This window comes from Dermacentor silvarum, chromosome 8 (genome assembly GCF_013339745.2).
Source record: "Dermacentor silvarum isolate Dsil-2018 chromosome 8, BIME_Dsil_1.4, whole genome shotgun sequence".
Classification (NCBI taxonomy): Eukaryota; Metazoa; Arthropoda; class Arachnida; order Ixodida; family Ixodidae; genus Dermacentor; species Dermacentor silvarum.
The window spans coordinates 7330383-7355647 of record NC_051161.1 but is presented as its reverse complement, the minus strand read 5'-3'; the positions used below and the strand labels follow the sequence as shown (position 1 = coordinate 7355647).

Below are 25265 nucleotides of genomic sequence, written 5' to 3'. Positions count from 1 at the left end.
GCACACATGAAGGAGCGTGAGAAAGAACTGAGGTCAGTGCAGTGAGCAATTTAAGGGGAAGTCATCTTTTATTATTTGAAATTACATAAAAAGCAACATAGATTATGAGACCACATGCCAGTTGTTGGTGTAACTAAGAAACTTAGAGGGAAATGGCAAAGTTCAGCAGGGCACATGCATTGATTCATGCAATAATGAGACTTGCAATGAACTGCTGATTTTCAGAGTGGATATCATGTAAAGTTGACAGTATGAATGGTTACAGAAGACGGGACGAACCAAAAGCGAAAGCAGTGAAGTTATCAAATTTGTGCATTACAGAGAAGGTGTAGTGGCTCAATAATTGAAAAACTTTGCAAGAGGCCTGTCTTTTTACTGTGTTTAAACGGGGACAATACACTTTATTCACCCACAGCACCTGCACTGGTAGAGAGGAAAAAGTCGGCGAGATCATCGAATGGCACTGAAGGGGTGGCAGGCACCGCGCCCGAGGTGCCACCCAAGCCAGCCCATCTGCGCAAGCCACAAAAGCCTCAGCCACCAGCTGCCTCGGCCTTCCGAAAAGAACAACGCCCACCAGCTCCTCCTGCCAGGACTGCCAAGGATACACCACCCAAGGAGCGGGCAGGTTCAAAAGAGAAGAGCCCATTAGTGGCCAAGGATCCCAGCCACACTGTGGGGCCTGCTCAGGGTGTCCAAGCTTCGCTGCCAACAGCAGCAGTTGCTCCAATCGTGGCCACAGCGGCTGTAAAGGGAGCTTCAGTGGCTGTGTCTGGGGTGACAGAACCTGCCACAGCACCCCCAGATGTGGTTGCTTCAAATGTAATCGCAGCAGCAGACCAGAAACAGGGGGCATCGCCCGCAGAAAACAACACTTCTGAAGTGCTGGCTGCAGTGGCCGCCGAGCAGGTGGCTACCCCTCTCCATCTCTCATTTTTGGTCAAGATGTGTGCATTTCCGGGTGTTTATTTTTATATATATATATATTTTTTTTAGAAGTCGAAGAGAAGGCACGGGCTTCATTTTGGTTATTTTCATTAACAGACTTACTGTCATGGTGAACAGTTGGGCAAGTTGTTTAAGATTCGTATTGCTCGCTACACAAAATAAAAAAAAATAAAAAACATGAACACAAGTAGAGTGGGATGCAGAGTAGGCCTTATGCTTTACTCTGCTTATGCTTACATTGTTTTTCCACTGTATGCATTATATTATCAAGGAAATGAACTTGTTTGTATTGACACACCTTTGCAGTGATGTGATTGCTGCTCCAATTGCTCCAAACTGCTCCAAAAGGTCAATCTTGCTACATCCTGATACATTTTCGATAATGTGCTCCAAAGCTGCTCCAAAAGGTGTTTTCTGCTATTTTAAAGACTAACTAATCTAACAAGTGACATCATTCATCCCACGCACTCTTCATGTGTGCACATGGAGGAAGTAAAAATTAGGTGGGAGAGTAGGGCTGCTACGTGCTTGAAATTGTGGTGGGTCCGACCATTGCTGAAATGGTGCTTTCAAAACTAAAAGGTGAGAGCACACAACTTTCATAATAACGCTTATGCCATAACGAATTACGCCATATATCGAACTAATAAACGTTTTTTGGCGAGTTCGATATACCCGGGTTCGACTGTATATGGAAAAGCGTTCTGCTGGTACAGCAAAGCCTTTTCGCGATGTGACTTCCCTGTGGTTTGGTCACGTGCATGCATGATGACTGAAAATTTTGTTAAATGAGGGCAAGTCGTTGCACATGCTACTGAGCTTGTTTCTCTTCATTGCGCTGCTGCCATTTTGCGGTTTTCAGCTGGTGTACAGGTTGCGCACTCATAACGCTCTTCCGTAGTCGAGTTCCGCAAATTTCCGTCTCTATGTGTACTTCTACAGTTCCCGCCATTTTAATGCCCGGTCTCTTGCAAACCGGACCTGCTAAAGTAGAGATTAGAGAGGTTTGGGGTCATACTATCATCGTGATGCTGTAGTAGTCATACTATCGTCATCATGCATGGGATTAGCATGTTTTAGCGCCAGAACTTTATGTTGAGCTAAATATTTCTTTGTAAAAATGTGCTTGTTTCCCATGAAATTGGGCTCCCTCCTTCTGTAATCTCTCTTGCCTCTCTCAAAGGCAAATTTTCCACTTGGAAATATGCATTTAGGTGCTCCAAAAGCTAGTTTTTCTGCTCCTAAACGCACTTTTGGTTACTTCAAGAAGCTGCTCTAAAACAGCCTCGGCCAATCACATCACTGCCTTTGTGATTGCCTCAACCTTCCGGGCTGCGGTGAGGTTAGTGTGATCAAGGAAGAATTTACCTAGGCCGTCTGAATAGCTCCTTTGCAGCTGCATTGGTGCTGCGGTACCTTAGAGAAACGTGCACATGTTAGCATAATAAGCACAACATTACCGACTGAGCATTTGCTGCAGTGTCAAAACTGAATGGGTAAAATACACAGCTTAGGCTGTCTCCATAGTGAGTGCAGTTTTCACTCTTATCACATTTAGTCTAAGGTGCATATGGAATGGCTTGGAAATTGTAAACAAATCAATGATGAGGAAGAAACGTCCTTTTAATCATCATAATCTGGTTGAAATGAAACATACATGAGCAGATCTAGGTATGTTACAACACTGGACATAGTAGCAAACGAATGCAAGAAGGAACACAGCAAATATATAGCTGAGTGCAGTGGTGTACGTGTTTCTTATTTATTTTTTGTTTATTGGTACTGCAACCACCATTACAGTAGTTTTAGCTGGGTGGGATAAAAAGCAAAAGAAAGGACTACATAAGGGCACAAAGAAACATGCAGGGATTACAAAATCGGCATAGAACAGGCTCATTATTACAAAAATAATACTGTAAAGACAAAAAAAAGACATAAAATTATGCTGAAAAAGTCACAAACTATGTTTCAGTTCTCTAAAAAAGGTGAAAATGCAGATAATGAATCTGTGTTTAGCAGTGGTGCAAAAATAGAAGTATGCACTATTTGAACATCAAGTAGTGCTGCATTTGATCCATGTTAAGGTGAATTAGCGCTGCAAAGACATGCATAGAAAGGAAGATGGATACGTATGTTGTCAGCTTAGGGGGTTCCTAAACCAGGTTCTCCAAAAACAGCCAGGTTAATTTCAGCATGGCATAGCATACGTAGCTTTTATATAGGTTGGATTGTCATCCGCACCTTCATTCATTCCTACTCTATGCAGAAAAAAATAGAAGTGTGTGTGTGTGTGCGCGCGGGGGGAGGGGGAGGTTGAGGGGGGTATGTGATACACATTTATATGCACGCTGTAGTGGGCGAGCAGCACTGCTTTTGTTCTCGTCTGGAAACCCACTACCTGTGCCCTACCTGACGCGACGCAAGGGCGGAATACTTACTAAAATTTGTGAATGGTTCAACCTTTTGAAATGCTTAATAAACTTATGATTGTCAAACAAAGGTGGGAAGTATAAGTACTTAGTAGGTAGTTGGGTCCACCCTTGGCAGGGATTTACACTCCTAACGCATTCAGTATACAACTCAAGGTGCGATGTGTATTCCATGAGGGGATCCACCACTATAAGAACACCATCTCCTCATTTAAGACGGGGTATCATAATCACAATTGCGACGAAACACAGTGTAGATGAGGGTAAAGTACTGGTTGGAAGGTATAGTGCCATCGAGCCACCTTTCTGTAATGTGCAACAGGAGTGTTCAATGCAGTGAGGTTAGAGTAGAAGGCTTCAGCTTTAGTGCGAAGGCCCCTCCAATTCTGGTGGTAACGGTTCATACTGTGCTTGTTGGAGTGGTCTCATTGCTCGCAATGGTCTACCCACGGACTCTCAAGGTGCCCATGAACGGTCAGAAGATGCAACCCACAGGCTATACCTCCAGTGAATTTATGCTCTCAGTCATGTTCCCCAATGGCCACACGATAAGACGTGCAGCTCAGGTGCCAGGATGCGACTGCTCAAATTCGGCACTGAGCCATGTGACACTGAGCCGTGCATTGATTCTTTGTGTAAATGATTCAGTAATGTATGCAGTTTTGTTCTCATTTCCATATAATCTGTTAATCATAGCCTGATTCGCTGCACCATTCTCGGGAAGCCATGCATAAGTGCATTGGAAGGAAGACTGGCAACATTTCTAGAGGGCATAAAAGTTTGGGAACCTCCGCCTACTTCATTCTTTGCCTCATCTTGGCACTTTGGAATAGGCAGGTAGGTTCCAATAGGTAGGCAGTTTCCGGTCTTGCCTTGCGAGATGAAAAAAAAAATAATGTGGTGGAATCAAGCCTCCGCCGTCGAGCACAGCAGCCTGGTGCTCTAACCATTAGGCCACGATCACACGCATACTACCCTTGTTCCAAAGCCAGCCAGCTCTTTGAAACACTCAGCACGTGCATCTCGTGCCACTTTCTCGTCTTCTTTCTTTGTGATTTGAGGCGCCGTGTTGGACGGCACTATCTCCGGGACCGACCCACTTTTCTGAGTACTTTCTGCATAGCAGCTTACGCTATCTAGAAACTGTGTGACGTACTGAGTTCATAATCGCCCAAGGTAATTATGTATTAACATTTCACCGGATTACGAAGGCCATTGTCACTTGACATACACCACATGGCATAGCCATAGGTATTTACAATTATATAACACAGAGTCGCTGATGACGTCGCAGTCCAGGTTTCTCGCACTTACGCTACGCTCGTCCAATACCTATGTAAAACCCAAGAATTGGAATGTCGTAAGTTCACATCAAATGGCCAGCGTAGAAATCATGCCGTTGCTGCCATATGATCATCTTCAACGTGGTTGTTATCGGGCTGTTGTCGTTACACATACACATGCTCATGACCAAGACGCTCACAACTGCACAACCCACACACACACAACTAGGTATGATAGGTTGGTTTGTCCAGGTATGAACAAAATGCTTTGCATAACATTGATTCTTTTTGTCTTGTTTTATGACATTACTCCGTCTAATAATTTGACACCTTTTTTAAGCTCTGTTGTGTGACATAACTGACATTGGCTGTGCGTGAACATGTTCTAGGAGCAGAAGTCACCTGGACCTCAGGAGGTTCCCATCACCACTGGGCCTGCAGAGCAGAAGCCAGCCACTTTCCAGATCGGTGTGACTGAAGGCCCCGCGCAGCAGGCACCGCAAGGTGCAGATCCAAGCACTGAAGATGTGCCCAGCAAACCAGCACCACGTGTGATCTCCGAGGAAGAAGCACGAGCCCTGCTGGCCGAGAAGCGCCGTTTGGCACGTGAGCAGGCTGAGAGGGAGGCAGAGCTGGAACGTCAGCGGCAGGAAGAGCTCAGGTTTGTGCTTGTACACTCTGGAGGTTACTCCAAGGAACACATTCTTGATAGTTTACTTTAGCTTTAGCACATTTTGAATTGAATGAACAAATTTTTCAGACTGTTAATTTTTTCGGACAATACTTTTTTATCCCCGCAATGTCTGGAAAATCGGTCGGCGACTGTAATTGAAAGTCTGAATGTACGACTAAGAGTCATAAAAAAGAAAGAGAGAGGAACAGGTGCTAAATTGGATACAAAGGATGGTAACAAACGACAATGGAAATTTACAAAAACGGCAAGAAAGAAATCGAGAGGGAAAATCTGCATGTTAACGCCAAGGGGAGTGCCTTGCTTTTCGATTCCTGAGCTGTCTGTCTGAGGACGTAAACAAACAGCAGCAAATATGCGCCACATGATGAGGCATGTAGGGCTGCAAAAGAGCCTGGGAACAACTCCGCACATCGTAATGGTATGCCAAGATATTCACCCAGCAAGAGGGAGTGTCCACCTTCTAGAAGCATGGGGATTCAAAGAAGATGGCAGGATTAACTGGTCATCAGTCAAGATAAGAGAGAATTAAGAGTATTGGTGGAGTAAACGCAGGGAAGGTCCTGAGTCATTGCAAGTGTAGTGGTATAGTATAAAGATAGAGGTTTTAAATACAAAAGTTAAAATCAAGATCAGATAGGCAAAAGATAGATAGCAATATATGTAGTAAAACCTGATTAAACCAAGCAGGCTAGGTGACTACCGTATTTGCTCGCATAATGAATGCACTCACGTAATGAACTCACGCCCACTTCTCCAATTAAGAAGTGCATTTTTTTTTCTTTTCCTCGCATAATGATCGCACCTTGAACGTGCTGCCATGAAGTAGGAGAGACACGGTACGATTCGGCATCTGATATGGCGTCCGGTGGGTACAATTGTGTCGGATGCTGTATAGGATGCCAAATCGTATCGTGCGTCTTCTACTTTTATCGCGATAGCGATTAGTATGGACACTCCAGGCGCATTTTTGATGTTGGCGCCGACGGTCGCGGCTCAGTCTTCCGCGTTCAAGGGAGGTAAGCGGGGAGCAAATGCGCCGTTTTTCGTTGTGCTCTTGGCGCCGGGGGGAGGGGAGAGATAGGGGCGGCTCAGCAACTGTGCATTGCACGCCCTATCTTGAAAGCGATCTGTGTCGGAGGCCGAGTCTAGGCACAACGACGGCTTATACCTTTGTGCGTGCTCTGTTCTTGCCGCTCAGTTTGCGTTGAAGTGACACACATCATGAAAGTCACTTCGCTTGCAGTTTCTGCCGCACTTCCTCACATCAGCGTTTTGACAGCGAGTGTCCGTGGCCATCAAGTGCAATGTGTTCATGTTTGCCTGTGCGCGTTGACACCATGCTTGTTAAGTTAGATAATTAGCGAATGTTTGCAAGTTTGTCTCCGATAAAACTACTATCCTTACTTCGTATAGCTGTCTGCGCATTTGTTACAGCAATCAATGGTTCACCTTTCATGCGAAACTTGAACTTTTTTACAGGTGGCGACCTTTTTAGAGATGCATGATGTTTCTTTACCTATTCGACATACATTTTTAGATGTGATGCTCTTAGAAAGGGACGTGCAGGCCTAATTATGCAAACTAAATGTTTCTTCAGAAGTGCTGATACAACATTATTGTCTTTTTCTTCTTTATTAAGGAATAGCTGTTGACCCAGTAATTATCGTATTTACCCCGCATAATGAACGCACCCCCAACTTTACGCATATTTTTCAGGAGAAAAAGTGTGTTCATTATGTGAGTAAATACGGTATTTGTCCCCACCCCGTTTTAAAGGTGTTGCCAGTAAATATCACGTAGCATGCTAAGTTATCAGCGGAATTAAACTGGACCTTGTACTTTCCATATTCCAGCATAGGACTAGTGCCATATTTGCCTCTAGGTAAATTCTAGAGATTTTATGCTGTTGGCAAAACTTTTTCACATAATACATATGGCATCCAGCTTGGTGCCTCTCTATAACAATTTGCATTTCCCATTCTGCCAGTGCATTCAAGAAAGGAAGAGTGATGGAGAGTGTGCCTTTCCTCAGTTTCCTTTCACAATGTGCCCTTCCACAGTTTTAGCACACACTGTATGGGCTGAAAAGGATATCTTCAAAAGTTTTTCGTGGAGAATGTGGTTCCTTGGTTGGTGGCCTTATGTAGCAAATCCCCATTTCTGCTTAAGTTGGCCATATTTGCAGAAATTAAACATGCAATGCAGGCTGTAACCAGGAAAGTTACTTCTTATTTGTTAACATTCTGTCCCCTAAAAGCAAAATGGTATTAGCTCACTTGAATTTCTGGGACACAATTTATAAATTGATGTGGACCTTCAGAAATCCTACACTTTGCACAGTAACTGTATCACGTAAAATGGTTGAAACACCCGTTTTCGTGTTTTCCGATATCTTGTTAAGCAACCAGCAATCAGCCGATTTAATGTTATAGCAAAGCAAAAGTCAGTATAATATAGCTGTGACAAACCACACACACTTCAGTGACTGCTTCCAGGCTTCTTAAAAATGTTTGTTTTTTGACCTATAAGTATCTGAAATGTACTTAGTGCAAACCTTTGATTTATGCAAAGCGTCATAGATATTGTTGCTGAAAAGAAAAAGAAAATACATGGAGAAGAAAATTATAAAATAATAATTTAATTTCTATAAATCATGCAGTACACACTGAAGAAAACAAGATATTCATGTGTTGGCAAGACTTCACTCTGTAGATTATAACGTAAGGGGCAGGGGTGTCGTTAAGACAGCCTCTAATGCTTGGAAGTTACCTACACAGGTATACAGTAGAACCTCGATGATATGAATCTCGCGGGGTCGCGTGAAATAGTCGTATCATCGAAATTCGTATTGTCAAAACATACACAAAATCAAGAAAAAATTAATTTATTTTTAGCAGAAAAAATTCCTAATAGTGAAACCCCGTTGATACGTTCCTCGCTGCTGCGTTTTCGCGGCTGCTATGTAGCGTTATTGCTGGTCCCGCCCTAAATCCTACATTTACTTCTGTGTATTAAGTTCCCCTTGATACGTCGCCAATCTGTAATTTTCCTGCATCTTGCGTTTTTTGAATGTGGCGATCACATAAATTTAGAGGTGCAGCCAGCTTGTACGTTGCAACAAGTGACCGGTGCGTTGCAAAAAGCGACCGGCACGTTGCCGATACGGTGCAGTTGCGCCGGCGCCGTATCACGTGGCCGTATCTTGAAAGCGAAGTGCGACGTGCGGAAAGTGCACGCCCGCGCAGGCCTCATCTTCAAAACTATCTGCGATGTTGACAAAGTGCGCCTATAGTGCCGGATACCTTATTATGCGCTGTGCTTTCGACGTTTAGTTCGTGTTGAAGCGAGAGACAGTCACTGCTGCCGCGCTTCCTTACTCCAACGTTTGGACAGCGAACTCCCGCGGTCATCGAGCGAGATGGATTCGTGTTTACCTGCGTGCGCGTGACACCATGCTTGTTAATTTAGTTAGTAAGCGAATGTTTACAAGTTTATACAGCCGATAAATCTACTATCCTTACTTCGTACAGCTGTCTACTAATTTGCTATCGCAATCGTTGCCTCGCCTTTCGAGCAAAACGGCGACTTTTTTTTTTTTTTCGTGGTCCCTTGAAAAACGTAGTATTATCTGGATTCTACCATCCGTGTGCGTTTTCTTCTTGCCCAAATCGTCATTGATCGCCTTCTGCGCACGTGATCTCACAAATGTTTTCACACTCACTGAATGCCTGAGCACACCGAGTGCAGGGAGCGTTTTGGCCGTTGTGGCTGCTGCCGCGGTCGTCGTTGCTGCAGTGGTCCTCGTCTTCTTTCTCGCTGGTCAAAGCATCATCTAGGCTTTGATGTGGTCCGCTCCGCTCAACGTGGGGACTAATGAGAGATTGCGCAGCCGCGTGACATAGCCGGTGGCTTGACGACTATGGATCCCGCCCAGATCGCGCTGTGCCGGTCACTCCGCTGGCTGGGCCGCCACCGCCGCTGCTGCTGCTCACGCGTTCGTATGATCCGTAGTGGCGTGACAACGCGTTCATAACAGCCAATGTTTTTCGTGTTAAGAGCAGTGTATTTCGGCTCGGGAATGTTACGAATTCGTATCACACTGAAATTCGCACCAGCTGTGATCGTATCACTGGGGTTTTACTGTACTGTCCTCTTAATTACATGAAATATTTATTCTTTTTGTGCCATATTCCTTAGTCTTTGCAACCTCCTCCTTAAATTGGTTTTAGGGGACCCCTTCGTGATTTAGGGCTCCTGCTAGATTGTCTGTATTCTAAGGAGCAAATAGTGTGGAGCTTCTGGTCTTGGACTCCCACAGACAGTAAATGTCTTTGTTGCAAACAACTGCAAGTGCTTCGTGTGTCTGCTACACCAATGTCACAATGTACAGTCGGGAGCAAAAGTCTAAAGGCCACGGCATCAACAAAAAGTTTTAAAAACTTCTAGCACCGCCGTGCAACGGAGAATTTTCTCAATTGGTCGAACAGGCACACAGGACTGTATAGTCTCATGCTCTTAATCTGTTGTTTGTTGCACTGTTAAAGTGCAAAAATGGAACAGGTTGCCATCAAGGGCTTCTTTCTTCCCTGCACTGCAGACGCCAGGAGGAAGAGCGGCTGCGCTTGGAAGAGGAAGAGCAGCGGCGCGCTGAAGAAGAGCAACTCCGCCTGGCTGAGGAATTCCGGCGTCAGGAGGAAGAGAAGCTTCAGCGGGCCATCGAGGAGCAGCAGAAACGGGAGGCTGAGGAGCGTGAGCGACGCGAGCTTGAAGCCCAACAGAAGGCCGAGCGGGAGGAACAGGAGCGCAAGGCTCGCGAGGAGGCCGAGAGGCAACGCAAGGAGCTCGAAGAGAGGCTCAAGCGGGAAGAGGCCGAGCGGGCAGAGAGGAAAAAGGTCAGCTCCCTTTTCTGACAACAGTGCAAGCATTGCCTTGTTCTGTGATTTGCTGGAGTTTGTTGCACTACGTTGAAGAGCTTTCTTGCATTTACCACTAGCCTGTTAGCACCGAAATCTCGCACACGTTTCAGTCTGCTCATCCAAATTATGGAGGCAACAGTAGCACTTACCCGAATCGTCATACAGGAAGTATGACTTGGTGTTGTCTGCAAAACTTAAACAAGCACACGGCTAGGTTAACTGTTTTCATCATCGTGTGGAGGTTTCCTGCTACACTGTTTGTGCTTCTGTTTCTTCATGGCAGGTGGCGTCACTATCCACTTGGCTGCCTGAACGTTTGAGTGCTGAGTTAACAGTCTACCTGCCTGAACATGCTATTTTAAGTGCAGCGTTTACAGGTTCTACAGATGGCCTTTATGCCATGTGTGGAAACTGATTGCTAGAGCTGGTATTCGTACAAAATTTGAGCAGTCACCGGCCAGCAGCAAATGCAGATGTGTTTTAAAAAGCCCCTGAACCACCCAGAGGTCGAAATTTAGTTGTGATGTTACAGTTGTGCACGAGTCTACAGCGAACACGTACTTGCAAGAATTTTTCGAAATGGTGCCGTAATGCGGAGTTACTTGAGTTTGATGATCGAAACACAGCCCTCGCTCGTTTCGCTCTTTGCTTCGCTACTCTCCTCGTCGGCTGGTTTCTCCTCCTCGCTGAGAGCTCCTCCAAATGTCACGTGACATTCCTCGTCGCCAATGCGCTTCTCAAAACACTGTCCACTTCCGGTTAAGGCACGTTTGCACTAGGGGCAAATATACCGACGATGAACTGACCTCCAGTGCCATAGAGCGTCTGCCGCACGAGAGGTGTCGAAGTACTATACGGCAGTTCGGACGGTGTACCGCCCGCTGCACGATCGACGGGCTAATTGACGACGCGCGAAGCTGCACGCCTCTGCCGCTCGCACCGAAAACATCAGCTGCAGCTTCTGTTCCAAGTAAAATTATTTCCGCTGGATAAAGTGATGCATAAATTGTAGATTTTATGAAAAAAATATATATATATCCGCTGTCAAACGTTGTTACGTGAACGAGAGCTCCGATACTTGTCGAGCTCAGCTGTAGCGCACGGCTACCGACAGGAGACGACCGGCTCAGCTGTGCTCGCATCGCAGTGGATGGCGCTCCTAATATCAGCGTATTTTTCTTCTTTGTGTACAATTATTGCGAAGAGTGACAACAACGATAAGAAAATATTGCGGCTCATGCGCGTCGATAATTCATTTCGAAGCGCCGTTCGCTTTAGCTATGAAGGGAACCGGAAAAGGCCTAGCGACAAAATTGGCGCCGTCGAGCGATCAGCGACTGTGAGGCTGCCACAGAAATGAGTCTCGGTCTCATCCTCTCTACGTACGGCAAGGAAATTTCGCCGTTCATGAGCAAAACCACTGGCAAACGGTGGCCCGCGAATGGCAAACAGCGTGCGGCTACTGTGCCGGTAATGTGGACGGGCCTTAGCTGCGATTTAGCGCTTCTAGGCTACCTACCCTCTGTTGCTTCCGTGCCAGCCCGTGCTCATGCGAAACGTGCCGCTATGGACCCTGTGTTGTGCGCACGTCTAGAAAGGCCAACACTGTCGCACTCTGTTCGCGCAGCTAATCAGACCGCTAAGCACGACTGTGTTGGAACGCAAGCGATTTGGCACTTTCATTGCAGGCTGTAATTCCGATTCGCAAACGCATACAAGCGAGCAACACGGCCAGGAAGAGCAGGGAGCGCGCGTACCTGCTAGCAGACAAACCGGAAGTCGTAGGTTCTTGTTCGACCAATGGGCATCCATCAGCCCACCTTGCTCGACGAGACGCGGATGCGGTCCATTCTGGGTGACGAGGCCGGCGCAAAATGCAGCATGTCGCATCTCGACTCTGGCTACAGCCAGGGCACGCCTCGCGGCAGATTATGGAGTGTTGCGCTTTCACTGGCGGTGGCATCCCCGTGCCAAGCATGCTCGCGCATCAACTGCTACGTCGGACTATGAAATGGCCTTTAGAAGACTGTGCGCCGACCCCGAGTATCAGGATGATACTCGGGGTCGGCTAAGTTTGGCTAAGCACCAGCCAAGCCAAACCAAGTTAAGGAAAGGAAAGCAAAGTTAAAGCTAGGGAAGGGCCACCAGCTTCACTGTTTGCCCAGTCTTGGCGCTACTTAGTGTGAAGCTGCCCCTAATTTTTTTTAATAGGGATGGGCAAAACTTTCTGTTCGAATCTAATTCGAAGCAAATAGTAATTTTGCCGAATAATTTCGAATGGAATGCATAGTTCGAATAGTAGTACTTTGTACGCCACATAATTTGGTGAAAAATGAGGCAGCTCTGGACATAATAGGTACTACAAATATGAATTGTTTTGTCTTGTAGTGAATAGTCATGGGGCCGTCATAAAAGTGTTTTCATGCAAAATGCACGAGTTAGAAATTTCTTTAGAACACCAGCAGTATGTTATTTTTTTCTCTCAGATGAGAAATGAAATTTACGCGTGTTTATAATAAAGAGAGACATACTATGTTTCATAATAATGGCCCCTTCCTACTCCTAATGTGCTTCACTGCAGAACACGGCAAGGTTTAATGTCGAAGAACTTGTGGTCTTCGCATGAAGCAGGCAAAGTAACATAGGAAAAAAAGAACTACGCAGAGGAAAGTAAGTCACCGACTAAATTTTCAGACCCTCTCGTTCATTCTAAGCTATATAGGGCACCGCGACTAACTCCACAGATGTAGAACGGTGCCGGAAAACTTTGGACACCGCACAGTGTCTCGTTCAATTTCTCGGACTGATCCGCGGTGTCAAAAACATGGTGACCACAAACCAAGTTGCCACCATTCGAGGGTTGCACGTGCCATCTGTGCCCTCACTTTCATTGTCACAGTGGTTTTTCAGCTTTTCAAGTGCCGTACAGCCACTGCAACACTTTACATTGACTCTGCACCAAACCGCAACTTTGGTTGGCTACTCCCGACAAGACACATTGTAGCCGGCAGCGGTGGCAGGCAGTGTGCCGTTGTGGGAAGCTCTCCCTTGATACATTTGTGCCCGTAGAAGATCCGGCATGCAATGTCGCGCACGGGCTGAACTGACAGCAGCGCATGTGAAGCGGAGTTTGGTTTCTCAGGCGATCAGTTCCGGCAACCACTGTGAGCGCTTACAAAGTATGTGCACATACTGGTGGGAACAGCGGAAGCTCGCATGGGGGTGTAAGGACTAAAAGCTCCGAACTGTATTTGTGGAACACTGTTCAAACTGACGGCAATCAAGGTTGCACGCGCGTTATCGGCATTTCATGACGACGTGCATTGCAACGGGTGCACACAAACTGAAGAGTCAAAGCCGCCAAAGAGTGACAATGTGCATGCTGCGGAGGGTGTGCCGCTGATAAGCAGCTGGGCAAAGGCTTCTCCATTGCTTAGGCAACACACACGCACCCGTATTTCAATGCCACTGCTTTCTTTTGTCGTTCCTTGTTTGCTTGCTCCGCATCTCCTTTTCCTCCGTATCATCCTTGTCGCTCTCCCCTCCCATCAGCCAGTGCACCTTGTTGAGAAGCACTCGCTACTGTGCTTGTGTGCGGGATTTTCTCTCGAAAGCCGCGTTATAACCAGTATTTTGTATCATGCGACTGCACTTTAAGCAGTATGCATATACATGGAGTTCAATGGGAGGGTAAACGGGAATCGGAAAAGGCCACGTTATACAGTGCAGTCCACGTATAACGATACCACATATAACGAACGATATATCAGTTATAACGATGAGTCGACCTAAAAGTATCAACTTATGCATTAGGGCTAACAAAAAAAAACATATATAATGATATATTATTCACCGCATATCGGATATAGCAATCGAAATCTTGCTTCTGGGCAGCGTTTTTCATGCAGAATAATTGCGAAATTTGCGTTCCTAAGTTGCCTGTTCCTAAAACGGGGCGAAAGTGTGCCTATGCGAGTTCGCATTTGCCGACATTACCCCGCAGCGCATCCCGCCCGCGCGCCGATTGCGAACGAAAGCCACGGAGAGCATCACAAGTTGGCACAGCGTGCACAAGATGACGCCAGCTGCTTCCCATCCGCGTCGGCGGCGGTCGTGCGAGCGTTCAGAGGGGAGGAGAGGTGGGAAGAAAGTGATAAGCGAGCGGCGCCTGCGCAGCCTACGCTGCCTTTACAATCTCATGCTCTCAGCGAGCGCGGAAATTCGCCGCGGGAGGTGCGACGACAAAGCGCCAAGCCGTGTCTCTCAAGACGAAGCTGCAAATTTAGCAAGACTTGAAGAAGTACGAGCTCGCACAGTCGATGATATCGACGAGAAGCAGTGGCTCAACGGAAAAAGCGGGCTTTGTGCGCCAGGACAAAACCCTCATGGGTGAAACTAACGCGGTGGAAGCCGCTGACATTACCGAACTCTGGGAGCACATCGCTACTGACGATGAAATAGGTGGTGCTTCTATGGAGGAGTTTCTAAGTGCAGGTAGTGCTGCCTCGTTCTGCGAAGAGATCTCTGCCGGGGCGATCATTGTCCCGGAAGACGATGGCGTTGTGCGACAGAGGCGACGACAGCAGCGGCAGTGACGACGAGATTGACAATGGCCCGTTATTGACAATGACCCCGATGTTCAACCAAAGTGCAATGTCATCGATCGAGTCGCTCATTGATTTCAGGCACGCTAATTTATAGCCGCCAGTGTTCGCGCAGCAGCTGCACGCGATGCAGACGGCGGTTGTGAATCCGAAACTTCTGCGAAAGCAAGCGCAGATTTCTATTTCAGCGCACCTAACGATTGTGATGCTATTTAGAGGTATAAATCAACATTTTGTCTTTCCCAGCCTACTTTCTACAGCGTAAATTTTTTACTGCAAGTGGCAAATTTTATTTCGGGACTTCAAAAATATATTCGTTCTTTTTTTTGAATGGCAGTCCAGATATAGCAATGATCTGTTATAACGATCAGATTTTTCGTTCTTCTTGATATCGTTATAAGTGGACTGCACTGTAGCTGGTTCTGCACTATAAGTGGTTATGTGTTAAGTGATCAAAGCTTTAGTTCGTACGAGTACTGAAATTCGATGGCTTTCAGGGGACCATGCATAACTGTCGTAATATCCAGGCATTGTATAATCAAAAAACTAAGAATACAGGCAGGGATGCAAACTAAGAATACAGGCAGTGATGCTCAGTCTTGCCCCCCCCCCCCCCCCCCCCAAAAAAAAAAAAAAAAAAAAAACGGGTACAGGCCGTATCAATAAGCCCACAGCACCGTCTTGCACTGCTCCAAGGAAGGTAGATTAAATTGTTAAAGAAATTGCCATATTTATGAATTGTAACGCACATATTTTTCATGATTTTAGTTGCTTGAACTTGACCCTCGCGTTACATTCGAATAACGGTAAAATTGTCCATTTTAGAACAAATGCTCTAAATCCCGCGATTTTTAACACTACATTGGCAACCTGTAACTTTACGTATCGATCCAATCCATAGACAAGTCGACCGAAACCGGAACTTGTTTTTGATTGGAATTGGTGCTGTCTTCGCTGTGCTTGTGACTGGTTACGATGCTGCAATACCCTGCCTCCTTTTCGGTTCGACGCCGTTCATTCGCGATGTTATGGCGACGCAGCGCATTCGTTAGTACGGCTGCTTCGAGAGACGAGCAATTTAGATGGCGAAGGAGCTGGGAAAGACCGCCGCTGCTAGGTGTCTGAACGTCAATGAGTTGACGATTTTCGGATGGCGGGACCAGCGACAGGCCCTCTTTAAATGTGAGGCCAGTCAGAAAGGCTCTGTGGATCAAGTGGCCTGGTACTGACCCTGAATGAAATGGTTGTGCTGCCTTTTAAGAGGTCCTTAAATCTCAAACAAGCTCGATGGCACGGAAGATGACTTGATTCTCGGGCGATCACTTCTGGAGATAGTTTCACTTTCATGACACTCTGCTTGTCCCGGCACTGAACCCCTCAAAGTATACGGCCGACAGCGCTCTTGGCGTTTATAGTGCACTTAGGACAGCGCCAGAATGACTTCATGGGGATGCTTTCAGTGCGGAGTCGCGCGAAATGTTGCAAAAGTGAAGCTATCTATGGAAGTGATCGCTCGAGAATACTGCCAAAGGAAAGGTCAGTCTCCTCTTCAGACGACGATGATGAGCGAAAAGAACTAGTTTCAGAATTGTGATTCCTTGAATAAAGGTACTACGTATTTCTTTTTCTGTTCATCTCGCGTTACATATGTGGTTTTATTTTCATTTCCATTTTTTTATTTTGCGTGACTGGAAAGTCGTCCCTAGCGCTGTCACGTTACATTCGGGTAAATACGGTATTGCACAGCCGCTATCAGCCGGCTGCAGTGTGCTCACGCGCCAGCCTGCTTCTGCTTAGGGCTCTTTTTTTTTTTTCGGGGCGGTATTGAGAGAGGCATCGTACGAGGCGGGGTCGGCGTAAAATTGCGTCGTATAATTGAGGTTCTTAATACATTATTTCTATGGCCGTATTGCCGGGACCAAACCAATCCGTCGTAAAATCCGGGTCGTCGCATGACTGGGGGAAGTATAATCAAGGTTTCACTGTATTTGCTTAATAGCAAACTGAAGTCACCTATAAGGAAAAACTAATGTCTGTTTTTTCTTTCCCAAACGTACTCTGTTTTCAACATTTTGGACTGGAAAATTCTTGTCAGAATTGTGAGGGGCAACTGCACAGCTGTCGCTGTAGTTGCATAGTACACCGTAGTGTAGTAGTCAGGGATGACAGGTGGTTTTTTATCATTCTACCTCAAGATTGACCGGGAGAAATTCATCCATCTTCCAAAACGCATATTAAAACATAACGAACAAAGGTTATCTCTAATACAGATGAGTAAAATTTTTTGATGAATGTTTCAGGTTAAATGATCCACTTGTTCTGGACACTTTTCAGAAAAGCCATGCTGCTTATTTAGGTTTGTTCTTCAACCCATGTCCACTTTTGTGGCAAAATTCATCTCCTCACTCTGACCCACACAAGAAGTGAAAAAGCTTGCCTTGCAATGATCGCATGGTGGCAAAGACGTGCTATCAACAGCCATGTGGTAGGGGCGGGGCCTTGCTTCACATCTAGATTGAACTGCAGTCAACTGAATGTGAAGCTTCTTTTTTACTAACAGGGTTACAGTGTTGCCTTGTTTTGTTGACATGTGCCATGATTACAGGGACATTTAATTTCTACCATCAACTTGTGTTATATAAAATGATAGATGGCTTATATTGGCGGTTGCACTTGTACATGCAAAGAACTTGTCTTAGAACAATGAGAAATAGGAATAGTTAAATTTCTTTCCAAGTTTGGCTGGCTCATCAATTCTAGAAACGCGTCTAAATAGCATGCGGTTGATCACAGCTAAGAGTACTGAAGCTTGCAATAAAACAGCCTGTTTCTGATCTGTGAACCAACCCTTCATGCTTTTTGCTTCTCCAATGCTTGCAGAGGGTTGAAGAGATCATGAGCCGGACACGAAGGAGGGGTGCCAAGGACCCAGGCTCCCCTGCCAACAAGGCTGGAAGCGATGCACAGGCATCACCCGAGAGAGACAACTCTCCATCGGTGTCGGGTCGATCCTCGCCCCAGCCACTGCAGGGCAAGTCATCTGATGAGAAGGGCGCACAGCAAGAACAAAGTGCCGCCCCTGAAACAGTGCCATCTGGTGGGCACCAGCAGTCGCCACAAGCACTAGAGCTGGCTGCACCAAAGCTAGAAGGTGTGGGTGAGGACAGTGGGAGGAGGGAGCAAGGGTCTCTAGTAAATGTAGCTATGCCGGCGGCTGGCTCGCCGGAGGAGAACTGTGTGAATGGTAGGGAACCAATTGTTGTGGAGCGTGCTGACAGTGTGGCGGACAGCAGTAACAGTGCGGGTGGTGGCTCTCAGGGTGATGAAGGATCCGCAGTGGTGGAGGAGCCTATGGACCAGTCTCCGCCTCACGGCATGTGCTTCTCCCCTCCCTCCGTGGCCAGCGAAGGGACAACAGCCCCATTGCCACCCTGCACCAATGGCTATGGCTCCCACCACACCAATGGTGGAGGAGACATCATCAATGGCGTTGGGTGAGCCTTGCTTATTGGTGTTCTTGCTTTGCTCCTTTTCATTTTATTATTGCCTCTGTAGTCGAGTCCTCTAGCAGCAATTGAATAACCCGCTGGCTGTGACTTCAGTCTGCAAGATGATTTAAATACTGGCACAACGCTTCATAGGTGGTAGAATCATGACAGTGATGTAGTGGGGAAGCTGGGAGTCTTCAAGCTGCTGTGAGGACAGTAAAATTAGAAGTAAAAGCTTCATTGCGGGCATGAAGGCAAGAAACTGCTGTTGTTTGGTCAGTGCAGGGAGATATGGAAGATGTGGAATAGGGATTGTGAATGTGGAATACAAGAACTTGGAAGGAAAAAAGGTTGTTGCACAGTATTGCAAGTACAAAGGCATCAAGTCTCACATTGCTTTAAATATGAAACATGCGTTATATGAGTGCCAAGAATGAATTAATCTGGCAGGTACAGTTTGAACCGACTCAAGCCGGTGATAAGAGCCATTCTGTGATCAACCTCTGCAGTTTACAGTCCTTTAAATGTTAACATCTCATGCATTTCGAAGGGCTGCGTTGTTGTGTATGGCGGCTCGTCAGGCAAAACATATGAGTGCATAGATAATGAATGGGCACATACAGTAAAAGCTCGTTAATTTGAATTTCACAGGGACACTTAACGACTTCGAATTAAACTGAATTTGAACTAACAAAAGTCATTGAAAAACAGCCAGAATTTAGACCGGGTTGCTAGAAAGCACTTGTAACTCACAATGTATTTATTGACCAAAATAATGTGTGATCACATTTTGCTTCTTTTCTTTGAAAGCAACGGCAATCAGTTCGTCTTTCAAAGTGCGAACGTGACGCATCACTTCATCTTCATCCTCGTAGTTGAAAAATAGGCGACCAACATCGAGCTCGCTCCATTACAGTTTCCGTCGGATTTTTCGGACATGATGGATATTCCGGACTTGATAAATGCACCGTCAGGGTTCCCATAGAGCTAATGCAATTTTGTGACCGATTTTTTAGACAATTTAAGGCCCCAAAGTTCGATTTTCTGGACTAAATCGCTCGTTGCAAGCCACGCTACCCGAACGTGGAGGTTGCCATGTTGGATTTACTGCCGGCTTGGCCAGGCTTGGCTTCCAGTGGCCCGAGCGAGCGCATTATCCTCTTGTCTCGAAGGCCATGCCCGTTCTTCCTTGGCTGACAAAACTCTCCAGAGGACGGCACTTTTTCCGCATTCTTTCTATTTTTGGTCCGCACTATCTCATAACCGCTTATTGCGGGTTCTTTTTTTGTTAGAAGCCTTTTTTTTTTTTTTTTCTTTTTAATCACCGTGTGGCAGCGCTCAGTTTGGTGGCGCGCAGTTCGAATTAATGATGGTGGAGGCGATGTGTGTGCCAAATAATGAGTTGGTTTACCCATATACTGCGTGGCCATACCGGTACAGTCAGTTCGAATTATCCAAAAGTTTGAATTAATGAGGTGTGAATTAACGAGCTTTTACTGTAGCTTCATGCATGGGCTAATTATATATTTAACGTCACATTCGTGTAAACCTAACAAAACTTGGTTCTCTTACCTTTTTAATGTATGAGTGTATTGCCTAGGGCAAGCAGCATGTCGCTGAATTATTGCCTCACAATTATGAAAACATTGCAAGCAACAATGCTTTCACTGGGCACATTGAACAGTGTGTGGCGGCTTATCAGGCAGAACACATGGGTGCATAGATAATGTAAGGGGCACATAGCTTCATGCATGGGCTAATTATATATTTAACATCACAGCCATGTAACAAACCATACACTGCTGTTGCAGTCAGTGTCTGTGCACATGCATACAAAACTGGGTTCTCTTACCTTTTTAATCTATAAGTGTATTGCCTAGGGCAAGCAGCATGTCACTGAATTATTGCCTGAAACAGTTCCAAGCAACAGTGCTTTCACTGGGCACATTGAACAGTTGGCAAACATAGGGATGCTGAGAGAGTTGAGAATTCTGGAAACATGCATCAGTGACTTTGCTCAAGAACACAAATTATCAGTAACAGAAGAAAAGCTTCAACTTGTTTACTGGCACACTGTATAGTCTGCACTTGTTAGCCACTGCTTTCTAAAATCTGGATTCTGGCCAAAAGTGGTACAGTAAAACCTCTTTAATTTGACCCTCATTAATTTGGACTCGTCCTCTGGTCCGAGCAGGTGTATGCATTATTTAATGGAATCATACTCTCATTAAATTGGATGTATTTGGCTGCACACCAGTTAATTCAGACAACTCTCTGAGCTCGGCAGGCGAGGAGTGCCGGGAATGTGCAACACAATAGAACAAGAGCGTCCAACCGAAATGAAGTGGCAGAGTCTGCATAAATATGGAGTTTGTATCTAACTCTAGAGGCAAAAAAGTGGCAACCAAGAAGACGTCGCGATGCTGAAACTCACTCCTTGTGGCAAGCACAATTATTTTCAATATAGCTATAATCAATTTTATATAATGCTAGAAATGCTTGGAAGTATAATGCGAAAAGTGCCCCAAACGAGTGCCGAATCCGGCATGAGGCAATGTACTCAGCACGCAACGGTCAGTATTTTCTGGTTTCGGAGTCAAATATAGTTTTTTATGTCGAAGTAATTTGTGAGACCGGGCTGGTTCGTATTCCATATTGATACGACAAGTGCTGGATGAAAACAATCAACAGAGCCCGATGAACTAGAATTAAACTGAAGTAAGGTGGGAGACTGGGCTAGTTGGTATTCCATATCGATACGATCAGCACAAAAACAGACATAAAACACAAAAAAAGAGGCGACGAGGACAAGCACTAGATCAACACAATCAACAGAGCCCGATGAACTATAATTAAACTGAAGTAAGGTGGGAGACTGGGCTAGTTGGTATTCCATATTGATACGATCAGCACAAAAACAGACATAAAACACAAAAAAGAGGCGAGGAGGACAAGCACTGGATGAACACAATCAACAGAGCCCGATGAACTAGAATTAAACTGAAGTAAGGCGGGAGACTGGGCTAGTTGGTATTTCATATTGATACGATCAACGCAAAAACAGACACGAAACACAAAAAAGAGGCGACGAGGACAAGCACTGGATGAACACAATCAACAGAGCCCGATGAACTAGAATTAAACTGAAGTAAGGTGGGAGACTGGGCTAGTTGGTATTCCATATTGATACGATGAGCACAAAAACAGACACGAAACACAAAAAAAAGAGGCAACGAGGACAAGAGCTGGATGAACACAATCAACAGAGCCCGATGAACTAGAATTAAACTGAAGTAAGGTGGGAGACTGGGCTATTTGGTATTCCATATTGATACGATCAGCACAAAAACAGGCACGAAACACAAAAATCAGCGCTTGTCCTTATCGCTTTTTTTTTTTTTCGTGTCTGTCTTTGCGCTGGTCGTATCAATCTTTATATCGACATGCAGGACAGTTTTACTCTGTTAGAACAAGGCTTTAAATACATCGATATACATTAGGATTTCCAGGGGAATTGCGTTTATTGCGTTATACAGTGTAGACCACTTATAACGTAAGTTGCCGAAGTCGTGAATGTCTGCACTATAAACGGTACCGCACTATAACCAAAACAACTATTTTCAAGCCCTGTATGTATGCAAAACATGTAGACCAAGCAGCCGCGCGTATCCGAGAATCGAAGCGTGCGAATGGGAGTTTTGCATCCGTTTAAATTTACGAACGTTGAAAGGTTAATGTCCAAGTACCCCCGATCTTCGCATGAAGCAGACAAAGTAATAATTTTTTTGAATAATCGTCTCAGTTTCGCCTTTCGGGCGAAACTGAGACAATAGCAAATTAGTAGAGAGCTATAAGGAGTAAGGATAGTAGTTTTATCGGCTGCATAATCTTGACACATTCGCTTACTAACTGAATTAACAAGCGTGGTGTCAACGCGCACAAGCAAACATAAATAAACTCGATGACCGCAGACAACCACTGTCAAAAGGCGGGCGTCAGGAAACGCGGCCGCCGCAGCGAGCGACGGTTTGTGCGGTCTATCGCTTCAATGGAAACAGCGGCGTAAGCACAGCGCATACAAAGGTCAGAGCCGCGTGGAGATCGCTTTCAAGATACGGTGCGCGACAACACCGACAGCCGGCACAGGCGCGAACGCATTTGTTGGCAGAGTAGAAGCCGCCTCCCCCCCCTCGCTCCCTCCCTCTCACCTGTGCTGCCTTCCCCAGGGTGCGTACAGGTCCTTGAAATCCTTGAAAACCCTTGAAATTGAAAAGTGCGTTTTCAAGGTCCTTGAAAGTCCTGGACTTTTTTTCCGTCCTTGAAAATCCTTGAATTTCGTGAGCAATGCACTCTTGATATCGACATTGCGACCTCCTTTCTGTGCTAGATCGGCATCGAACTCCCCACACATGGTTCTGTTTTGCAGAACTGCGCGGAAAAAATAAAAGGCCTCACCGCGTTAAACCGCGAACGGAGCGAGAGACCCGTGCCGCGCTTCAGTGCTGGCTTGGTTGGCAGTTTACGCTGCTTTCCTCACCCTATCGTTCGTTTCACTCCTCGCCCATCGGTCTGTCTTGTGCCACTTTCACTCTTGCGCGCGAGGTGAAGCTAGTGAAGCTAAAGAGAGCTATAGTAGAGCAACTTTACCACTTATGCTCAGTGCCTTTGGGTGGAGGTTTGTTATATTATTTATGATAATATAAGTGCAATAACATTACCGTATTTTCCTTTAATTCGCACCTTTGTATATAAGACGCACCCCCCTCAAAACGGCAGTTTTTCCGAAAAAACAAAAACAAAACGTGTATAAGTCGCAGGGGTGCCTAAGCCGCACCTGTTCTTTCGGTAAGCGATTTTAAAAAGTTACGGTGACGTTTCGCTCCGTGAACGCGGGTCATGCGCAAGCCGCACCTGTTCTTTCGGTAAGCGATTTTAAAAAGTTACGGTGACGTTTCGCTCCGTGAACGCGGGTCATGCGCAAGCCGCACCTGTTCTTTCGGTAAGCGATTTTAAAAAGTTACGGTGACGTTTCGCTCCGTGAACGCGGGTCATGCACAAGCGTATGGGTGCCATATATTTCCACTCCAGGCGCATTTCTGCCGTCGTGGTTGCTGCCTGTACTCTCGGAGCAACTGTGTAGATTGCGTGCGCCGTATCTTGACAGCGATCTGCAGATGCGACGACTTCGCGGTCGATCGACTCGCGGTGAGCCAACCGCCGCTTGCGTTGCTGCACCGAACCCGTAGCAATTAAGTCAACCAGCGCGATTCGCGTGGCCATAACTTCGGATTCGATTTTGATGGCAGTATTTCTGCAAAAAAATAAAAAAAAATACATGCATAGGTCGTTTAGAAGAACTTCTTGCTGGGCTAGTTGGTGCATAGCTGTATCGGGAAGTGTTGCGCATACAAAAAAAGAGACGTAAACGGATAGAGCGCAAAGGAGCGCATAGGTTGTGCTGTTATAAGACGTACCGACGAAAAATTAAGAAAAAACGCGTCTTATGCACCGGAAAATGTGGTATGCTGAATGTTTTGGAAATGTTTGACGAACCAACCCTTAGCTAATGCTGCAGAAGCCTGAGCTGCTGTTGTGAGTGTTCGTTGTGTTACCTTTTAATATTGCGGACTTCAGAAATGATCAAGACAAACCATGTTTTACAATATTGCAGTATACATCTATTTGTTATAATATAATGGATGTGTAGGAAGACTATACCGAAGTGATCAAGGCTAGATATTAACATCATTGTAATATACATTTATTTATTTTTGTTTTAGTGCAATAACCCTATGCTGAATGTTTTCAATATTTTTGGTGAACTTTACCCAGCCTATCCCGGAGAAATCTCAGCCGCCGTTGTAAGTTCATTTTGTGTTGTGATACTGAGAAGTTATCAAGGCTAGACATTTTTATTATAATTGTGATATACATTTATTTATTATAAGTGCAACAAAACTGGTTATTTTTGGAAATGTTAGAGTAAAGAAATCCTACTTTGGATGCCGCTTTGAGTCCTTGAAAAACCTTTGATAGGTTCTGCAAAGTCCTGAAATATCCTTGAATTTTTCCTAAACCTGTACGAACCCTGCTTCCCACTTTGCTCCTTTCGCGTGGGAGATAGCGTCGCCAGTTTCCCTTGCACCCGGTTGCAAGATACGCATTTGGTACCGCAGCACAGTATCGCCCCGCCCTCCCTCCCATACCCCCACGGCCTTTCGCGCGATGGAAGTCGCATTTGCTCTCCACTGTGCGTTCGCTCTCCGTGAAGGCGCGCATCCCCCGCGTGCTTTCACTCGCACATACGGCGCGCGGCGACGATTTTATCGCCCTTGGACTCATGCTCCATGTCTCATGCTCCACCTCCGCATCGCCCTCGTTGATCTCCTCTCCCATCGGTGGGCGCACCTCGTTGAGAAGCGTGCTTGTTACCTCCCTTGTCGGGGAGATTTTCCCGCGGAAGCCGCATTATAACCGGTATTTCGTCTCACGCGGCTGCACTGTAAGCAGTATGCGTATACATGGAGTGCTATGGGAAAATTAGCGGGAGTCTGAAAAGACCATACTATATCCGGTCCTGCACTATAAGCGGTTACGTTATGAGTGGTCATACTGTATTCATTATTTTATTATATCCCGTTTCACTATAACTAGGTTCGAGTGTATGTCAATTATGATTAGTTTCCAAATATTCGAAACATTAGAATATCAAATACTCCCACTTTATGAATTGAGATACAAATAGTTTTCGTATATTTCACATTGTATCTGTGCATGATCAAGCATATAACTAAAGCAAAACATGTAACAACTTTCATTGCGGCTATAGTAGACACTAAGCACAAGATGTTACCGTATTTACTCGAATCTAGGCCGACTCCGACTCTAAGCTGACTCCCCAAA

The 25265-nt window shown here is 45.7% G+C and overlaps 1 protein-coding gene across 16 annotated transcripts in view; it reads left to right on the top strand.

The window, feature by feature from the left end:
* Nucleotides 1-25265, top strand: part of LOC119460573 (ensconsin-like) — a 117572-nt gene that overhangs the window by 85857 nt on the left and 6450 nt on the right. For all 16 annotated transcript variants that reach the window (XM_037721524.2, XM_037721521.2, XM_037721515.2 and 13 more), the window contains 4 exons: nt 416-909; nt 5050-5321; nt 9952-10246; nt 17755-18368. In XM_037721524.2, coding sequence (XP_037577452.1) covers nt 416-909; nt 5050-5321; nt 9952-10246; nt 17755-18368 — 1675 coding nt within the window. The remainder of the gene's footprint in view (nt 1-415; nt 910-5049; nt 5322-9951; nt 10247-17754; nt 18369-25265) is intronic.